The following is a 19924-nucleotide window of genomic DNA, read 5'->3' as shown; positions in this document are numbered from 1 at the left end:
GAAACACTATTACACACTTATATATTAGTATCAGTCACACTGCAATATTACACAGTTATATACTAGTATTACACACAATCATGGGGGTGGGGGGGTTATACACAGTTATACACTAGTATTACAAAGTCACACAGCAGTATTACACTATTACACAGTTATACACTAGTATTACAAAGTCACACAGCAGTATTACACTATTACACAGTTATACACTAGTATTACAAAGTCACACAGCAGTATTACACTATTACACAGTTATACACTAGTATTACAAAGTCACAAAGCAGTATTACACTATTACACAGTTATACACTAGTATTACAAAGTCACACAGCAGTATTACACTATTACACAGTTATACACTAGTATTACAAAGTCACACAGCAGTATTACACTATTACACAGTTATACACTAGTATTACAAAGTCACACAGCAGTATTACACTATTACACAGTTATACACTAGTATTACAAAGTCACACAGCACTGCAGTATTACACTATTACACAGTTATACACTAGTATTACAAAGTCACACAGCAGTATTACACTATTACACAGTTATACACTAGTATTACAAAGTCACACAGCAGTATTACACTATTACACAGTTATACACTAGTATTACAAAGTCACAAAGCAGTATTACACAGTTATACACTAGTATTACAAAGTCACACAGCAGTATTACACTATTACACAGTTATACACTAGTATTACAAAGTCGCACAGCAGTATTACACTATTACACAGTTATACACTAGTATTACAAAGTCACACAGCAGTATTACACTATTACACAGTTATATACTAGTATTACAAAGTCACACAGCACTGCAGTATTACACTATTACACAGTTGTACACTAGTATTACAAAGTCACACAGCAGTATTACACTATTACACAGTTATACACTAGTATTACAAAGTCACACAGCAGTATTACACTATTACACAGTTATACACTAGTATTACAAAGTCACACAGCACTGCAGTATTACACTATTACACAGTTGTACACTAGTATTACAAAGTCACACAGCAGTATTACACTATTACACAGTTATACACTAGTATTTTACAGTGTGTGTGTGTGTGTGTGTGTGTGTGTGTGTGTGTGTGTGTGTGTGTGTGTGTGTGTGTGTGTGTGTGTGTGTGTGTGTGTGTGTGTGTGTGTGTGTGTTCCCGCGCGGTGCATTGTGGGGGTGTGTCCCGGCCTGCGGTGGGAGGGAGGGAGGCGGATGGAAAGCCGGTAAGTGAGAGGAGGGAGGGAGGAGGAGCGGAGGGATCACAGGGGGAGGGCACCCGCCGCCACCGCTTAAAGGGGAACCGTTAAATAAGAATATAGATCCGGTGAGTAACAGCCGCGTCACCGCCTCGCGCGGCCCGTGTGACCGGGGGGGTGAGCCGCCGGGAAGGGGTGTGCGGCGGAAGGGGTGTGCGGCGGAGGGGGGGGGATAGAAGGCCGGGGCACCGGCGGGGTTAATCCCTGCCAGTCGCCGCTGTCCTTTCCCAGGGGGTTAGGAGGGACCCAGGAGATACCTGTGCAGCGCCGGGCTGCTGCTGCTGCTGGGTCCCTGCGCCGGAGCAGTCCCAGGGCCTGGGGCCCAGTGCAGCAATAATACTCAGTCCTACTCTGCCACATATACCCCCCTGCCATATTACATACCCCCTTACTGCACTCATTCATAATATATCCCCACCTCATGTACCCCAACCACGGTCCCTGCCCTATTACATACCCCCTTACTGCACTCGTTCATTATATATCCCCAAACCCCACCTCATGTACCCCAAACTATGGTCCCAGCCCTATTACATTTCCCCTTTACTGCACTCATAATATATTCCCAAACCCCACCTCATGTACCCCCAACCATGCCCCCTGCCCTATTACATACCCCCTTACTGCACTCATTCATAATATATCCCCAAACCCCACCTCTTGTACCCCCAACCATGCTCTGCCCTATTACAAACCCCCTTACTGCACTCATTAATAATATATCCCCAAACCCCACCTCATGTACCCCAACCATGCCCCTGCCCTATTACATACCCCCTTACTGCACTCATTCATAATATATCCCCAAACCCCACCTCATGTACCCCAACCATGCCCCCTGCCCTATTACATACCCCATACTGCACTCATTCATAATATATCCCCAAACCCCACCTCATGTACCCCAACCATGCCCCCTGCCCTATTACATAATCCCTTACTGCACTCATTCATAATATATCCCCAAACCCCACCTCATGTACCCCAACCATGCCCCCATCCCTATTACATAATCCCTTACTGCACTCATTCATAATATATCCCCAAAAGCCACTTCATGTACCCCAACCATGCCCCCTGCCCTATTACATACCCCCTTACTGCACTCATTCATAATATATCCCCAACCTCTTGTATCCCCAACCATGCGCTGCCCTATTGCATACCCCTTTACTGCACTCATTCATAATATAATCCCCAACCATGCTCTGCCCTATTACATACCCCCCTGCCCTATTACATACCCCTTTACTGCACTCATTCATAATATAATCCCCAACCATGCTCTGCCCTATTACATACCCCCTACTCTATTACACCCCCTCCTGCCCTATTGCATACTCCCTTACTGCACTCATTCATAATATATATCCCCACACTCCACCTCATGTACCCCCAAACATGCCCCCTGCCCTATTACATACCCTCTTACTGCACTCATTAATAATATATTCCCAAACCCCACCTCATGTACCCCAACCATGCCCCCTGCCCTATTACACCCCCCCTTACGGCACTCATTCATAATAGATCTCTAAACCACACTCCCTGTCCTATTAAATACCCCGTTACTGCATTCATTCATAATATATCCCCACCTCATTTACCCCAAACCACAGTCCCTGTCCTATTAAATACCCCCTCACTACACTCATAATATATCTGTAAACCCCCACCTCCTGTACCCCTAACCATGTTCCTTGCCCTATTAAATACTGCCTTACTGCACTCATTCATAATATACTCCCAACCCCCACTTCATGTACCCAAGACCATACTTCCTATCCTAATAGACTCCCCTTATATACTGTACTCCCCTATTTTGCTATATACCACTTTTTCCAAAGCTTATACCCCCTGTCCCAGTCCCAATCTTAAAATACTTTACCCCTTTCTTAGCAATGTACCCTATTATCTTATATATATATATCACACACACACCTCTCGTGTCATCCTATTTTACTACACACACCTATATCTCAGCATAACCACCTTGTTTTACAGCATAACCTCGCAGCTGTTCATTATCATTCTTTGTCCAGTTTTTTTTTTCTTTATTTAATTTTTTTTCACCTGCCATTATTTGCCTTTCATCCTTGTCACTTTTCCAAAATGTACTCCTTCCCATGTACCTTTCATTTTATGTTTATGTCCATCCCTTTTTTATTTTCTCTTGCCTTTCTCTTTTCACTTAATTTTTTGGCACAGCAATTTACAATCTACCTCTCCTAGTTTGTCTGCTTTACTTGAACCATCTTGTCTATCACCAGTTGTTCTACTAAAGCTTTCCTTTTTGCTCATTTTATTCTTCACTTGACCTTTTTCCAACCTGTCTTTGTTTATACTCTGAATACGTTTGCTGCTTCCTACTTCTTTGGGTTTTGCACTTGGAATAGATGGGCGAACATTTTTCTCCTCTCCTTTTTCTATTCCAAGCACCTCTAATAACCACCATATTGCCCCCCCAAATACTACCGGATCCATCTCAAGACTTGTGTTGTTTGTGACATAGATGTCAGGGCCACAGTTCCCCCTCCCCCAAATATTCATGTCTGCCTTATTCTGATTTTTACTTTATTTCCTTCAGTTTTGGAGAATCTTTTGATTCACTGATCTCCCCTCCAGCACTGAAAAGATGGAGGCAATACAGAACTCAGGCTTTCAGATTTCATTTCATAATCTGATGTAGTCATAGTCGTCATTGCTATGAAGTCTTGAATGCCCAAATTTCCAGTAACTGTCATTAGAAGTGCCACAATGTGTTAACGGTTTGCTGCCACCCTTTTGCATTTCTCCTTCTGCGCTAGTATTGTTGTATATATTGTAATTCGTGTACAACTTGTGGTGGTTGCATGGACAGTTCGTTTTTATGAGTCTGCAGTGACCTCAGGTAACCTCACCATCCTGTGTGGGGTTGACACAAGGTCATCAATGACAAGAGAGAGGATGTTACACGCTACACCCAGCCCTGTCCCTACAAGTATTTTTGATTGGTGATCTCGGATGTAAAGTTTTGTCTCCATTGGTTTTAAAATCCAGTTGGTTATAAAAATAGCGTTGTGTTGTCATTACCCTTATGATCCATAAATTAATGGAGCTTCCACCAATTAATGGCTACAGTATGTGTGGTGATGTGCTTACTGTATGTATATTTTTGTTGTACACAGTAAATCAGTTTTTTGCACAGTTACTCATTTATACGTTATACAGTACCAACATATTTTGAGATACAATGTATTTTGTGGTGGAAGGTAGTTTGGTACAGTATATGTTGCATTAATGAAATATAGTAAATTGTCACATTAAACTCAAGAAGGTAAGAAATCTCTGCCCTGATGGCTGTTTTGTGTGCATCAAAAAAAGGAAATATTGGGGGAAGGACTTCACTACCCCTAAGAGCTGACAGTCTAACTATTATGTAGGTAGACTTGCAAAGAATGTAGATGTAAGTGTATTGTAAATACGGCAGGTCTTATTTTATATTTGTTTTCATCACCAGTTCTACCGCATGCATAATATCAACCTATTGTTGCAGTACCTGATACTGAATGATTTCATTGTTTTATTTTCCAAGGAATTGTACTGGGGCATATGTTGGCACCTTTATAAATGTCATACATGCAAAGCAGAACATTTTTGTCATAAATGTAAATTTCGGGCAGGATTAGGGCCACTGCTTTGCCATGTGATCTCTCGTCTCTTGCATTATTATTGTTGGTGTAATAGTTGTGGGTTGCAGTAGGCCCAGCTGTCTGTGCTGGTTACGGGAGCATTGCAGGTAACTACTGTCTCATGCTGCTTTACACAAAGAGAGAGACACACACACACACACACACACACACACACACAATGAAGGCCTGTCTATCTTCGGCTGCATTAAAGGCAGCGCCTGAAATTTAAGGTGTCCCTGATTCTGGCCAGGAGCAGTGTTCCTCACCTAACCAAGCTGCGTATGCTTTAAACGCTCCACTTTCCCTGGCTCTCCTTTTGAATTGCACATTTGCTTGGAATTCTTTTCTTTTTTTTCTTCTGTAAACATGTTTCTAATTGTTGAAGACGTTAGAATCGGAGCCTGCATCGCTTTCCTCTAAACCCTGAGACAGCAGGTTTTTTATTGTGGTTTTTTTTTTTTTTGCATAGATTTCACTTTCTTTAAAGGGAACTCTCATACAGCACAAACCTACACAAAAGTAATTTATTTGTATTTTTTTAATTTAATTTGAACAAAACAAATAATTATTCTGTTTGGGACATGCAATCACCTATGCTAAGGGAAATATGCCAAGTTTATATAAAGATAACAGAAGCGTTATCTCAGGGGAGTGCAAACTTTTGAAGCTGTGCCCCCCTGTCTCCCCTTCCCCGGCTCTCGCACCCCCACCTTGTATCCGCGTCAAATGACGCTGCAGGGTCATGTGACGCCACGCGGCATCATTTGCCGTGTGTGACATCACGTCACATGGCCCCTGATGCTGTGTTGCCATGGCGACGCATCACACAGCCGGCTGAATCCCAGTAAGTGGAGTGTTGCAGGGGCCTCACGCGATCCCCCGGCATTTAATTAAATGCCTTGGGGAAGAGCGCGGGGCTTATGCAACCACCCTTGTGCCCCCCCCCACCAGACAAATCTCCCGCGCCCCCCCAGTTTGTGCACCCCTGGATCTAATAAGTGATAATTGGGTTAAACCTTTTCCGTACCACTTGAATTGGTGTTTTATTTCGATATGCACACGTTGGAGAAGGCAGTGAGGTTGAGTGTGCTGAAATTTAAAAGTTGTTGCAGCTATTTTGTTTTCCAAATTTAAGCGATTTTAAATATCTATTGTCGTTAAGAGATGAAGTCTGACTTTGCCTGAAATACTTTTTTTTTTTTTTGATATACGTAACCCTGCTTCCTATCACTGGCAAGCTGTTACTCTGTGCTGTGTTACCTGCTAGCTCACAGGGCCCGAGCCTCTGCCACGGAGAGCCTGGGGTGCATACAATATATAGGTTCGGTGCAGCGCCTCCACCTGCGACAGATCCCGCCAAAGGGGGAGTTAGTCTTCGCAGGACGTAAACAGGGAATGTTTTGATGAGTAGAGATGTGCGAATTATTCGCAGATATTCTTCGCAATGTGGCCTTTCTTTGCAGGCAGGTATATTCGTGACTTGGTTTAAAAAAAAATACCCTCACTCTGGGATTGCATACATATATACATCTTCGCATTTGAATTTTTGTCTGAATGTTACAGCGAAGAACTCGCTAACTGATTTTTGAGATGTATACACCCATCTCTAATAATGAGCAGTAATGCTAAAGAAAACAGCATAAATGTATTTTGCAACGTGTTTATTTTGAACTGTGAGCCACAGAACTTATTATTCACATGAACTCGAAACTTAAAATAATTGTTACGGATGTAGCATGTTTTGATGTGAGCGGGATTGAAAACAATGGTTACGTGTGCCTTAACCCTTAACCATGCAATGTTTATTGCGTTATTTCTTGCTTTATTTTGCGGTCAGTGGGTTAATGCCGCCCGCTGCTTCTGTATCTTGGTAAAGTTGGTTAATGTTCTTGTTTACAAATTTAGATGGTCAACAAGTAATTTTGCTGTGGTACATTTGATATTTTAACTGTAAAGGGTTTTAAAGACCCTTGCAAAAGAGAAATACAAATATCAAATACTTTTTTATTTTGAATTTCTCCTTCTATAATAAAACACATGTGATTTAGTATATGCAAAACCATTGCTTTGTCAGAGTGAAAATGGCAGCCATTTTATTGACACAACTGGAAATTCAAGCAAATATCTACAGCTGCGCATCATAAAAAAGGAAAATGAAGATGTAGAAGGCTTTTTTTTTTTTTTAAGCCAGTAACATAGCGTTTGTTTGTTAGTGGTATGATGGTTTGCTAGGGTTGTCACTTGACTCTTGTTTACACAGAAGTATGAAATGGCATTTGCGACAAGTTATCACAAACAGACAAGTGTTGCAGTGTTCTCAGCAGCAGACGGAGTTGAAAGCTGTAAAAATAGACCATGTTACCCTTGGTAATATGGAGTATAAGGCTATATTGTAGCTGTTGCATTTCATTTAGCCCCAAGTGCAGGATCTTCACTGATCGATCACAGGAGAACAGATCGATCGGCAGCTTAGGTAATTAGTTTTAATTAAAGGTAATCAAATGCTGCATATATTAAAACAAAAAATGTTTTAAAAAAAGTGCAGCGAGGAATGCTTCTAAGGCCTCGGGCATGGTCAGCGCTTATGCGCTGACCCGTGCTGAGGCGCGCTCTCACCAGTGAGCCCCTGCAGCTGCAATGAGAGCGACTTTAGTAGGGGAAGCGTAGGTCTTATCCAAATTTTAGATTTCGCGCTCATGGGAGCTCCGTGACGTCACTGGCCCGCCCCCCCGACACGCCCCCAGACGGCGCGCTAACAAAGGCCAGGGAAAGCACCCGCTTTCCCTCAGAGCGCCTCCGCACGGGCTGAGTCACCATGGACCTGGCCTAACATGCTGCATGAAGCCTGCAATTCAAAACATCAGCTCTTCTGTATTTCTTATTTTTTTTTAAAAAGGGTGATTTTGTTGCATATACTAGCCACAAATGTTTATATAGCAGGGAAAGTATGTCCTAACAGTTGTTAAAGCTGCAGTTCAAACCCCCCCTTTTTTTTTTTTTTTTTCTTCAATAGTTTCATGTGGGCAATCTCTACTTACCTAAAGAACTGCATAGCTGACAGTCAATTCGTTCTCCGTCTATTGATCGGCGAAGTTTGGCGACATCTTTAGTTCTGGGGAATGTAAATGGTTGCTAAAGGAACAAACATGCTTGTTAAAATAGAATACAAGAAAATTGGTCTTTCAGAGTAGTTGTGTGTGTTTTTTTTTTTTTTTTTTTTTTTTTAAAACAGAAATTTTTACTACAGAACTGATTTATTAAAAAAAAAAAAAACACATGCAGGATATTGCTTGAACTGCAGCTTTAATGTGATTTTAATGTATATGTGTAGATCAGGCCCCTCACACTTCATGGGCCAGAAGGGGATCCCCATAGCTTAATCAGGGTATTTTCATCTTTGGGACCCCATGTGTCCTGAGATAAAGCACTGTAAATTTAGCACAGATACCGTCTCGACTAGGAGAAATAAAGGGTGGTTTAAATCTCCAGTGTCACCTGGGCCAATGGGAAGCCACAACAATATCCATTGTGGCTTCCTATTGGCCCACAAACACACCGGATTTAAATAAACGGTACTACTGATGCTACAGTACCTTTTTCATACCAGTAAGTAATGTTCTTGTACAGCAGGACCTGTCTTTTTGGCCTCATCTTGAGAGCTCTTCATTTAAAAAAAAATATTTTAAAAAATATTTAAACTCTGCTTTTTGGGGATTTAATTTGAAAAGGCTATTAAAAAATACTACATTGTGATGCTGTACTTAAAAATGGTGATGAGTGTCTTGCATGAGTGAGCGTGTTCACTTTTTGCTTTTGGGTTTTAGACTAGGGGCGGCCAACTCCTCCACTCCTCAGGGGACACCAACAGGCCAGGTATTAGGAATATCCTTGCTTTAGCACACTGCAATAAAAATAACCTCCAGGCTCCACCATGGGTATTTCTGTGGGACAGAAAACGCAAAAGCAATCGGGCAGCTTGCCCTTCTGAAGGCTTCTGGCTTTTGCAAGTTCAGCTTTCTTTTAAGATACAAAGTTGACATGAAAAGAACATTAAAACATTTTCAGTGTTTCAGTCTCGAGGGGGACAGGTTGCTTTTTAACGCATTGATGTCTCAAGGGCACTTGTATACAGTACATGCATAACTGATGTAAATAATGCATGTGTAACAGGCTCTATAGTCTCCCTGCTTGCGCACAGCTTCGGTACAGGTAGGGAGCCGGTATTGCTGTTCAGGACGTGCTGACAGGCGCATGCATGAGCTGCCGTTTGCCTACTGAGTGATATGTCCTTACTCGTGAGTGTCCTTAAACCGGGGTATGCCTGTATATTCTGTTGTGAGCTCCTCCATTTCTTTAATTTTTGTTTTCTTTTGAAGATTAATCTTTGCATATGCTGCTTGTACCTTTTTAACCCATTGTCCACCACATGGGACGAAGTGGTGCATATCAAGCATTGTCTGGCATCAGAGGGATTTTTAATGGGGTTCGTGGTACCTCCTGATGTAATGTTTGAGATTCATGAAACCTATAATCATGACGTTGCAGGCAAAAGAAAACCATCTAAAACCGTACATTTGTTTTAGTTATTTAAGCTGTTCTATACACAGAAAGGTACACACCAAACAGACCTTCAAATTGCAGTTGCCATCATCCAACATTGACACATCATAGATTCTCCTAACCACTAAAGAGCTCTGTGTCCACTTATCTCCTGGCCCCCCTATCTACAGGATTGTTCAACACCATGGTTATTTAGATTATTTTACATAGATAAAGCTAATAATTTATTTTGTACTTTTCCTGGCTAGGTTTATCCGAAAGGAAGCCGAGAGATTTGTTCATTAACAAACACAAGGGGGGGAAAAAAGCGTCCCTGCCGTGAATCATGTCTGTCCGGGAGTCCTTCAATCCAGAGAGCTACGAGCTCGACAAGAGCTTCCGCCTCACGCGTTTCGCAGAGCTGAAAGGCACCGGCTGCAAGGTCCCTCAAGATGTCTTGCAAAAACTGCTGGAGTCGTTGCAGGAGAATCACTTCCAGGAGGATGAACAGTTTCTGGGTGCAGTCATGCCAAGGCTGGGTGAGTGCTGCTATAGCCTGCTTTGACTGTGTGGCGAATTGGTAACCGTATAGCAGAACCATTTTTATTGTACCAAGCTCCTATTTAATGCACACTTTGTATCGTTTTCTTAAGGGGTTGTGTACAATAAAACAATTAGGCCATGTAGCCTTTCTGTAGTATCATTTCATTATAAAGCACCAACATATTCCACAGTGAGGTACAATGAGTGAATGACATGCATTGCTATACAAAATAAGATATAACCTATACAAAGAATGATATACAAAATAAGATGAATGCAGACTGATAGATTAGGTACTGAGGACCCTGTTCATAAGAGATTCTGCTCTCGCCTTTCAACAGTTTACCCAGAGCATTGTAAACTGGAGTGTTAAAAAAAACAACAAAAAAAACAAAAAAAAAAAAACGATATATTTGTAATATACACTGGGGGAAAAAAGGTGCGTTACTGATAAACCTCAAATTCAAAGGAATTAGATCTCTGTGACCCTTACAAAATAATTAGAGATGGGCAAACTTTTCGCTAATGTTCGAATCCGCTGCGAAAATTGCGTCTTTGCGCATGGGTGAACTTTTTGTCATAGTTTGGTTCACCTAATTTAAAAAAAAAAAAAAAAAGACATATTTTACTTTTCATTAACAGTCTGCTTTGACGAACTTTAGAAAAGACGTCTCTCTTGACAAACTATTTATAGAGTTCCAAGTGATAGATAGATATCTATCTATCACCCCAAACACACCATTAAACCACACCATGGAGAGAGGACCCGTGCGCAAAAAGGAGCACTCCTCAGATATATGCGAACTTTAGGTATGCTAATTATTCCAATTGGCCTATATTGCAGGTATCTCAAACGTGCTGCTTTTTGCGCACAGATGTCCCTCCACGTGTTGTACAAAGTTGTATTTGGGGTGGTATACGTATATAGCACTTGGTACTATAGTAAAGAAGAGTCTATACGTCCCAGCCATATTTTAGGTTCGTCAAAGTGAACTCTAGTGGCGAAATTGCATGCGTTCACACGCACTTTCTCAGATTTGCAGAGGAATAGAAGTTTGCCCATCTTTAAAAATAATGACCTAATAGAATATTTCTGAAGTATGAGTAATACTCTATTGAAGTGCTAAAATATTGATGTTCAGAATAAAGGAGAGTGACACTTGATCAAAATAAATAATTGGTTTAATTGGTGCCTAAAATGTTAGTGTTGGCCTGTCATAGTGACACTAATAATCGCTCCCTCTGTAATTATGTCTAATGTGCACATCTGGAAGGTGTAGGAATTTCGGCTGGCTTGTAATCTATCATTTTGTGCTAATGTGTCGGTTCTTCTTTAAACATCTCAGGATTCTTTAAAGCTGAAATACATCCTCAAAAGGAGTAAACCAATTTCTTCCTACATTGGAACAAATAAATGGATCCTGTGAAACTCGTATAGGCTTAATCGCCAAGCGCAAACACAGTTAATTGTAGATAATGACCGTTCTCTTTAATAGCTGTCAACAATTGCTAATGGATTTTTAAACTTTGAATAAACCTCAGAATTATTTTTGCGAAACGGCCTATGTTGGGGGTTTATTAACTTAACTAAAGTTTGTGATTGCCCTACTATTGATCCCTCACCAATAACCATGTAAAACTGAGCCTGTTTTTACCAGTTGTCCATACAATTCTCACCAAAACATTTTTATTAGGCTCTTTCCCATTTGGGAGTGAACAGTTAGAAGTGCCTTAAATGACATGAAAATGCTAATTTCTCTCTCCCCTTTCCCCCCTCCACCCAAAAAAAAAGATATAAAGGCATACCCCGCATTAACGTACGCAATGGGACCGGAGCATGTATGTAAAGCAAAAATGTACTTAAAGTGAAGCACTCCCTTTTTTCCACTTATCGATGCATGTACTGTACTGCAATCGTCATATACGTGCATAACTGATGTAAATAACACATTTGTAACAGGCTCTATAGTCTCCCCGCATGCGCACAGCTTCGGTACAGGTAGGGAGCCAGTATTGCTGTTCAGGGCGTGCTGGAAGACGCATGCGTGAACTGCCGTTTGCCTATTGGGCGACATGTACTTACTCGCGAGTGTACTTAAAGTGAGTGTCCTTAAAGCGGGGTATGCCTGTATAGAACTAATACAATGATCCTCTGTTACATTCTATTTATGCAATGGGACTCTCCATGAATCTACCTGGAAAAATGACAACGGTCTGCATCAATCAATGTAAAGGTGCAGTTCCACAGTCGGACAGTTTAATTTCTTAGTCACCTCTCAATGGGAACATTAAAAATAAGTGTGTGTGTGTGTGTGTGTGTGTGTGTGTGTGTGTGTGTGTGTGTGTGTTTTTGTGTTCCCTTATCCCACCTGATCATTCTCTTAGACCCAATAAAGTTAAATGAGGTGGAGATGGGGATCTGCACAAGCACTTATTCATCACACAGTGACACAACATAAAAGCCTAACTTCAAAAAGTAAACACAAACTTATTTTTATCCATATCTGAAACCTCTAAGTATCAGTCACCCAGATGAGACGCCTTAAACTTAAATGTCACTGAAATTAGTTCACTTTGGTGCTAAGGAGGAATTGCCCCTTTAAAAAGGCATTAAGCTGCATGCCGGTTATGAAAGTTCCTTTAATGATTGTTACGGAGACAATCACAGGGGAGAGCCATGTGTCTACGTAGGAACTTTGTGCTGACCAGGCCTCCTTTCTCTCAGGTATTTGCACAGTGATGCAAACAAAGTAAGGATTACCTGCAGAAGCAATCTGACAAAGAAACCGGATACATCACTTCAAGCGGTTGAAGCCGATTACAGATCCTGTTCCTCCTTACCTAGCCTTTTTGCTTACCCCAGCGCTAAGTAGCTATAGCTTTAAATCTACAAGATTTTCTGTTTTTAAGACTTTGAGATTTGGTAAATGGGCGGGAGAATAATTGATCTTTTTTTAACTTGAGCATCTGCTTAAAGCCGGTGATAATGCAAAGGGCCACCAACAGGTCTGGTTTTAAGACTCTCTGCTTCAGCACAGGTAGCTCAGTTGATGACGGAGTCAGTGGTTGAGTTGACCATCCCTGGCTTGCAAGACTCAGCAGTGAAAGAAGGCTTTCTGAAAATCATTCTCCTTTTAAGAAAGCCCACTCTGGAACCAAAGCGGTTAACATTTTACCCTTTGTGCCCTTAAGGTCAGAAGCGGTGGCGTGGGGTGTCCTGTGCGGTGGCGTGGGGTGTCCTGTGCGGTGGCGTGGGGTGCCCTGTGCGGTGGCGTGGGGTGCCCTGTGCGGTGGCGTGGGGTGCCCTGTGCGGTGGCGTGGGGTGTCCTGTGCGGTGGCGTGGGGTGTCCTGTGCGGTGGCGTGGGGTGCCCTGTGCGGTGGCGTGGGGTGTCCTGTGCGGTGGCGTGGGGTGCCCTGTGCGGTGGGGTGCCCTGTGCGGTGGCGTGGGGTGCCCTGTGCGGTGGCGTAGGGTGCCCTGTGCGGTGGCGTGGGGTGTCCTGTGCGGTGGCGTGGGGTACCCTGTGCGGTGGCGTGGGGTGCCCTGTGCGGTGGCGTGGGGTGCCCTGTGCGGTGGCGTGGGGTGCCCTGTGCGGTGGCGTGGGGTGTCCTGTGCGGTGGCGTGGGGTGTCCTGTCCATACTCCTGGTTTCTCAGCAAGCAATAAATACTGGAGATGGGACACTGGGCTTAAAGCAGCAGTCTAAGCTGCCATTTAGACAGGGTGTATAAGACGATGCACAAGCTTTGGGGGAAAAAGTAGTAGCTGGACTGCTCCAAACGGGTACAAAAAATCCTTTTTTGACTGCACATAAACGGCAAGGAGATGAGCCCCCCCTGACGCGTTCTCCTTGCTGTTTTTTTATGTGCCATCAATAAAGGACTTTTTTGTACCTGTTTGGAGCAGTCCAGCTACTACTTTTTTCCCAAAGCTTGTGCATCGTCTTATACACCCTGTCTACATGGATACCCTAAAAGACTGGCGCACGCCGACGGTTTAACGCAAAAATCTCAAACTGAGGAGTGAGTACATATTCATTCCAATTACTCACCAATGTCAAATTCTCTAACACTAGCTCACACAGTATAGTACAGGTTAACGTATTTGGTGCCTTCTGGAATAGGCCAGTTGAACCTGCGGGCTGAGTGTATACTTGGCGATAGAAACATGTCAAAAGGATTCGATTATTCGCAAGTGTTTCTGTGATTGGCATTCTTGTATAACTTACCGTCTGGGATTTATTCTTTCAAGAATACTATTTGTATTTGCCTCTGGATGGCATCGCTTGGGGGCGTTTCCCTCCTATTTCTCTCTTGCATAGACTGCCATTAAAAAAAAAAAATCCCCCCTTTTAATATGTGCATCAATACAATCCACACAATGCCGATCGATCCGTTCTCCTGTGATGGATCGGCGAAGATTTGGCTTGGGGGTTCACTACATGGCCGTCAGTGCAGCAGAAGAGGACCAAAGATGAAAAGTTCTGTGGGGGAGATGATGTGACCAGGCCGTCACTTGATACAATTTGGTGCACGGCCTGCGAGGTCAGGGCTCAAAAAGGGGTGTGCCAGAGCCTGTTACAGAAGAGAAAGGGGATGTGACTTTGTAAATGGTTGCTATAGAAACAAAAAAGCTTGTTGCTGTATAATACATTAAAAATGTAATTCAGAGTTGTTTTAAAAAAAATGATACAAGTGTTTTCTCATAGTACAGAACCGATTTATGTTAAAAAAAAAACCCCCTTAGGATATTGCTTGGTCTGCAGCTTTAACACATTTCTTAAGCTTGGTCCCCATTGGGGAAGTAGAATTGCTAAAGTGACATCTTAATGAAACTGGATGCATTTACAATTTTTATTTCATTCTCTTGTACTATAGTGATCGAGGTTGTTTGTTTTATGCTTTTTTCGAATGCATTTATTTGTTTGCTTAATTTGAAACCGCGTGTGCTTTGGAGCTGAATCGTGCTATTTTTCATGGGAACTCCCCAACTCGTGAGTTATTTAAACTTTTAAATGTTTCGGTAAAATCAGAGGACGGCCAGAGTTGTCCAATTGGGAGCTGCCTTATCATGCTCCAATGACATTGCAGCTTCCTATTGGCCCATGAGAGTCAGGTTTGGAGGGCAGACATATTGATTTTTCAAAAGGATCAGAAAGGGCAGCAACTAAAAATCCGGAACCGGGTGGTACCCGGAAATAAAAATAGCGATTGCCCCTACTGTTTGCAATGATATGCACTATTAGGCCAAGCTCACTGTGCCTACCTCACGATGTGGTGTCCGCGTTTGCGCGCCTCTTTCTGCTGGCCGATTTGTGCTCATACCCAGCAGACTGAATGACGCGACTTGTAGGTGGGAGCCAGACATGGGTAGGGTGTTTCTTGTGTTCACATTTCACTCATTGGCTGGCGAAATACACATGATGCTGCTGCCGCTGCATGAAATTACAACTTGAGTTGTCTCCCTCAAGTGCAGCAACGTTAACGCTGTACTTTGCCACCAGGAGTCTTTTCTAGTCTGAAAACTCTGATACAATAGCATTAAAGAGTGCCGAACGCACGTAAGCGCGCGCACGTCGCATAGCGGGCACAGTGAGCGGGGCCTTAGAATGGGGGGAAACATTATTTAGCAGTTTAGTTTCAGACATGCTGTACATTTTGCTGGTCTTTAACATGGATTGTGAGTAAAACCCATGACTTACTGGAATCGGTGCAGCATTATCTTGCCTTACTGTAGGAATGGTCTCCTAATGGGAAAAAAATGTACATTCTCCATTGCAAGCCATGTCTAGCCAAAGCACTTTATTTAATTTTTTTTAAATTGCATTTTTTTACATTTAGATTTGGACCATGATGGCAGAAAATCAATGGTTCTTCTAACTGGGAGGGAACCCCCAGGTCAGGTGCGCTTATTCCATTTTTACTTTGGCAGATGTTAACCAAATAGCTTTTTTGTTTATTTAACATCTCTTGAAACCGGGCGCAATATAATCACGTTTTTTAATTACACTTCAACAACTTGAAATTGGTCTATTGGTCTCGATAGAGATGTGCTAAATTTTCGTTGATGTTTGCGAACCAAGTGAAATTCACAGCAAATTTTTTTTTTTTTTTTTTTGCAATAATTCACCAAGCATTTCATGTCCATGTGCCATTGCATATCCGCCAGCATGTCTCTAATTTCTCCAGTTGGCCAAAATGATTGCAGTTGACATGCTACCCTTTTAGCTGTGATAGAGGGCAGGGGCTTTTGGGAAATTACTCACAGGCGCTGTGTCCCGTTAGAAAATGCTTATTAGAGCAAATTTTTCACAAACTCTGTTCCAAGAGGTTGTATAATTAGAGGGCCGGGCTCTTCATGCCTCGCACACTAAGGCTGAATTTATGCTCCGCGTGCTGAAAACAAATGGCTAATCCATAGTGTGCGCGCACCCCTGAGAATGATGCCGGAATCGAGTTTTGAAAAGACAAAACATGTCTATTTTCAAGCGTGGTCACGTGAGCGGGTTCAGCCAATGAGGACGAACCAGCTTTGTGAAGCGTCTGCCATGCCTCCCCAATCTCCTGCAGCCAAGTTCGCACGCAAAAGGGAACTGGATGTTGGATGATGGCAGTAGTGATGCGGCATTTTCAAAAGCAGGGGCCCATATCTGGCAACATGACGTTTCGGAAGCATGCTACCTTATGTATGCAGAGTTTTGATCAGAAGTGCCATAAAGTGGCTGATCTTGTTCAATGATTTGGTTATTGTGTAGTGGCTTTAGGACCTTTTAGGTTGGGCCAGTGGCAGGAGATAATGGAACCGAGCTGCTGGCAGCAGTACATCCGGGAAACCTATTCATGGTCCCTGTGTTTCCCATGTACTCAATTTGGTACTAAACTGTTTTTGAGCAGTATGAAGAAGGAAATATCGGCAGCTAGAAAATCTATGCCCACCTTAGCTGCTCCTTGTAATGCCCCCATCACTTGCAGGAGTATAACAACCTGCCACGCTACAAGCTCAAGACAGGTAACCACTTGTTAGAAATCAGCCCTGTATGTGCTCAAAGGGCTATGAGCAGCACAAAGCCGTGAATGACCACATCATGGAGAACTCCAAGCTCGTGGAGTGGTTAACCAGTGGCACCTGATGTGAACTCTGTAAGCTACTGCAGCTGTTTTAAGGAGGCTGCAAGTCTAGTCAGCTGTGACAATGTTGGCATCATCTGAATTGGTGTGGCTGGTGAATGCCATGCTTGATTTGTCTGAGAAATGATCCCGGTCTAGTATTCATTAACATTCATGATGAATAGCTTCTGGCCACTTTTGTAGACACTCGCTTCAAGGAGTGAATAAAAGATTGTATGCCTTGCGGGGGAGCTGAATAGTACTGTACCATGCAGTGACAAACTAGACAGCAAGTGTTGTTGGATGAGGAAAGGCAGAGAGAGGCGAGTGGAGGGCTATGGTCAGACTCCTCACAAATAAAGGTTGGGGGGAGGGCAGAGGAGGTTGACTGATTGAAGACACCAGTGACCACTAAAGGAGCATAAACATCACTGGGAAGTAGTAAGCATAGAGGTTCTTCAGATAGTAGCAAATGCAGTTATGCACCTACCTCAATTGGTAGTTAAACATGAAGCAGCGGCATGGGTAAATGGAGGGATGGTGATAGTATTGTTTCAAGTAGCCAATGTAGTTCGTAGCCAATGTACTCGTCTCACTGTTCATCAATGAGCTTCCTACAGCTTGTAAGGGAGCTTCAATACACGTATTCAGATGACACAATCATATATACGCACACAGCCCTAGCCTCTCCGACCTTGATCACGTACTTCAATCTGACTTTTTGAGACTTGAAAATGGGATTTCCCACAATAAACTGTTTTTAAACACTGACAAGACTGTAACAATAGTATTTGGGACAAGGCTAAATTTTTAAAGCTTCCAATGAATGAGCTCCAGATCAGAATTAACGCTAATTCCATCCTAGACCCTGTTACTAGTTTTAAATACTTGGGCATATGGTTTGACTCCCATTTAACATTTGGGATGCACATTGATACCCCGACATTCAAAACCTATGCCAAACTAGGTGTACTTTACAGGAACAAATCCTCCCTAAGTCTGCTGGTCAGAAAGCGTATCGCACAGCAGATGCTAATGCCAATTATCGACTACGAAGACATAGTGTATGGCACGGCACCCCAAACCCACCTTGGCAAACTTGATACCCTCTACAATTCAATATGCCGTTTTGTCATCGAATACAATTACAACACTAATCACTGCAAAATGCTCAAAGAACTAGATCGGTCATCACTTGAGTCTAGGCGCAAAGTTCATCTCTCCTGTCTTGCCTTCAAGTACTTTCTGGGCAAGCTACCCATCTATCTGAACAAGCTCCTCACCCCTACCACATGCAGCACTTATCATCTGAGATCTGACTCCAAAAGACTGTTCATGGTCCCAAGGTTCAACAAAGTATCCGGCCCCTCTCCCTCCTTTTACCATGCACCCCAAAACTGGAACAATCTACCGGAGACTCTCACTGCCACCACCAGTCTTTCAAAATTAAAGCTGTCTCACATTTTTTTTGTTTTTAACTTGTAATTTTTATTGAAGTAATGTACAGGTACAAATCATAACGTGGCATAACCCCACTCAAGGGAGGTACATATGACATAGTCTTTCAAATTAATACAGTGTATGTGGGATGACGACAGGACAACACAAGACGAGACTAACTTAGACAGCATTCCTCTTTCGGTGTCTTGATGCCGTCTCACATTTTAATCTGGTCTGTAACTGTTTAAATACGCCTATAACATATACTATCTTACTGTGCATGCAATGTCTTGTATATAATGTATAACCTTTCTCACTTAATCTAACTATGTATTTGTAACCATGTATCTGTCATCATAACTCTGTGCCCAGGACATACTTGAAAACGAGAGGTAACTCTCAATGTATTACTTCCTGGTAATAAATAGTTGGGACGTTATATGGTATGGTGAGTGTGAGGCCGGTGGAAGCAAAGGCAGCTATCATGGGTGTGGGGAAAAAAATAAATGAGGCCTGAAATGACATGCGTGGCATCACGATGCCTCTGCTGTCCACCAGCCAGCATACTGTATGAACGAGTGTTCAGCACTGTTGGATCCATTATAACAAATCATAAAATCGGTCTGTCTAGTAGCCCGGGGAGGGTGAGGGGGGTTTGGGGGTGGGTGGGGGTCAAAAATATTAACAACTTAGTAGCTAGCCTGAAGACTCTACGTGTGTGTCTGTGTTTGACAGTCGTGTGCCTGGTTTTGATTATTTGCTGGTGAATTCATGAGATTCCATCTTATTCTGGTTATATATTTGTAGCATATTCAGTGACATGCTGTTTCCTGCCTCTGCTTTGAGGCTAACTGAGGGGGAAATGCATTATTTTTTGTCAGAAGCTGGATTTGTGTTTTTTTATTAAGCTGGATCCAATCTTGCAAACCCATGTAAAAAATTATCTTTAATATTTCTGATGTACAGTGAGGAAAGCTTGGTATGTTATCTAGTACTGATATTTTGGGGCAATAACAAATCCTGTTTTTTTTTTTGTTTTTTTTAAATCTACTGAACCAGCTCTGAAATAATAGGGATATATAAAAATATGAATAGTTGTAATGTGTAGAAAGAGGGGGTATATAGGATTGTGCGCTCTACTAGCACAAGTGAAGGTGAAACACACTGTGTATAGGTGTGAACAAATACAGTGCAAGTGACTTATAAATAATTATTAAACAGTGACTGTGTTATCAGTGTTAAAAAAAAAATAAGCTGTGAGCCTCCACTCAACCTTCAAGAAAGACTGTTTCCACGTCTCTTCAAGTAATCGGTAGGAGCAAGTTTGGGGGAGCGGTTGGTAT

At 42.5% G+C, this 19924-nt stretch overlaps 1 protein-coding gene across 3 annotated transcripts in view; it reads left to right on the top strand.

The window, feature by feature from the left end:
• The first annotated feature begins 1192 nt into the window (after positions 1-1192).
• SEPHS1 (selenophosphate synthetase 1) overlaps positions 1193-19924 on the top strand; it is a 53190-nt gene continuing 34458 nt past the window's right edge. The window contains exons 1-2 of one of the 3 annotated variants that reach the window (XM_075599510.1): positions 1193-1251; positions 9764-10033. In XM_075599510.1, the coding sequence (XP_075455625.1) occupies positions 9841-10033 (193 nt within the window). In that variant the 5' untranslated portion in view covers positions 1193-1251; positions 9764-9840. The other 2 variants (XM_075599509.1, XM_075599511.1) reach the window with 2 other exon arrangements.

The sequence above is a fragment of the Ascaphus truei genome, chromosome 5, assembly GCF_040206685.1.
Source record: "Ascaphus truei isolate aAscTru1 chromosome 5, aAscTru1.hap1, whole genome shotgun sequence".
NCBI classification, from domain to species: Eukaryota; Metazoa; Chordata; class Amphibia; order Anura; family Ascaphidae; genus Ascaphus; species Ascaphus truei.
The sequence above is the reverse complement of the archived record's forward strand: the minus strand, read 5'-3'. Positions and strand labels throughout refer to the sequence as shown.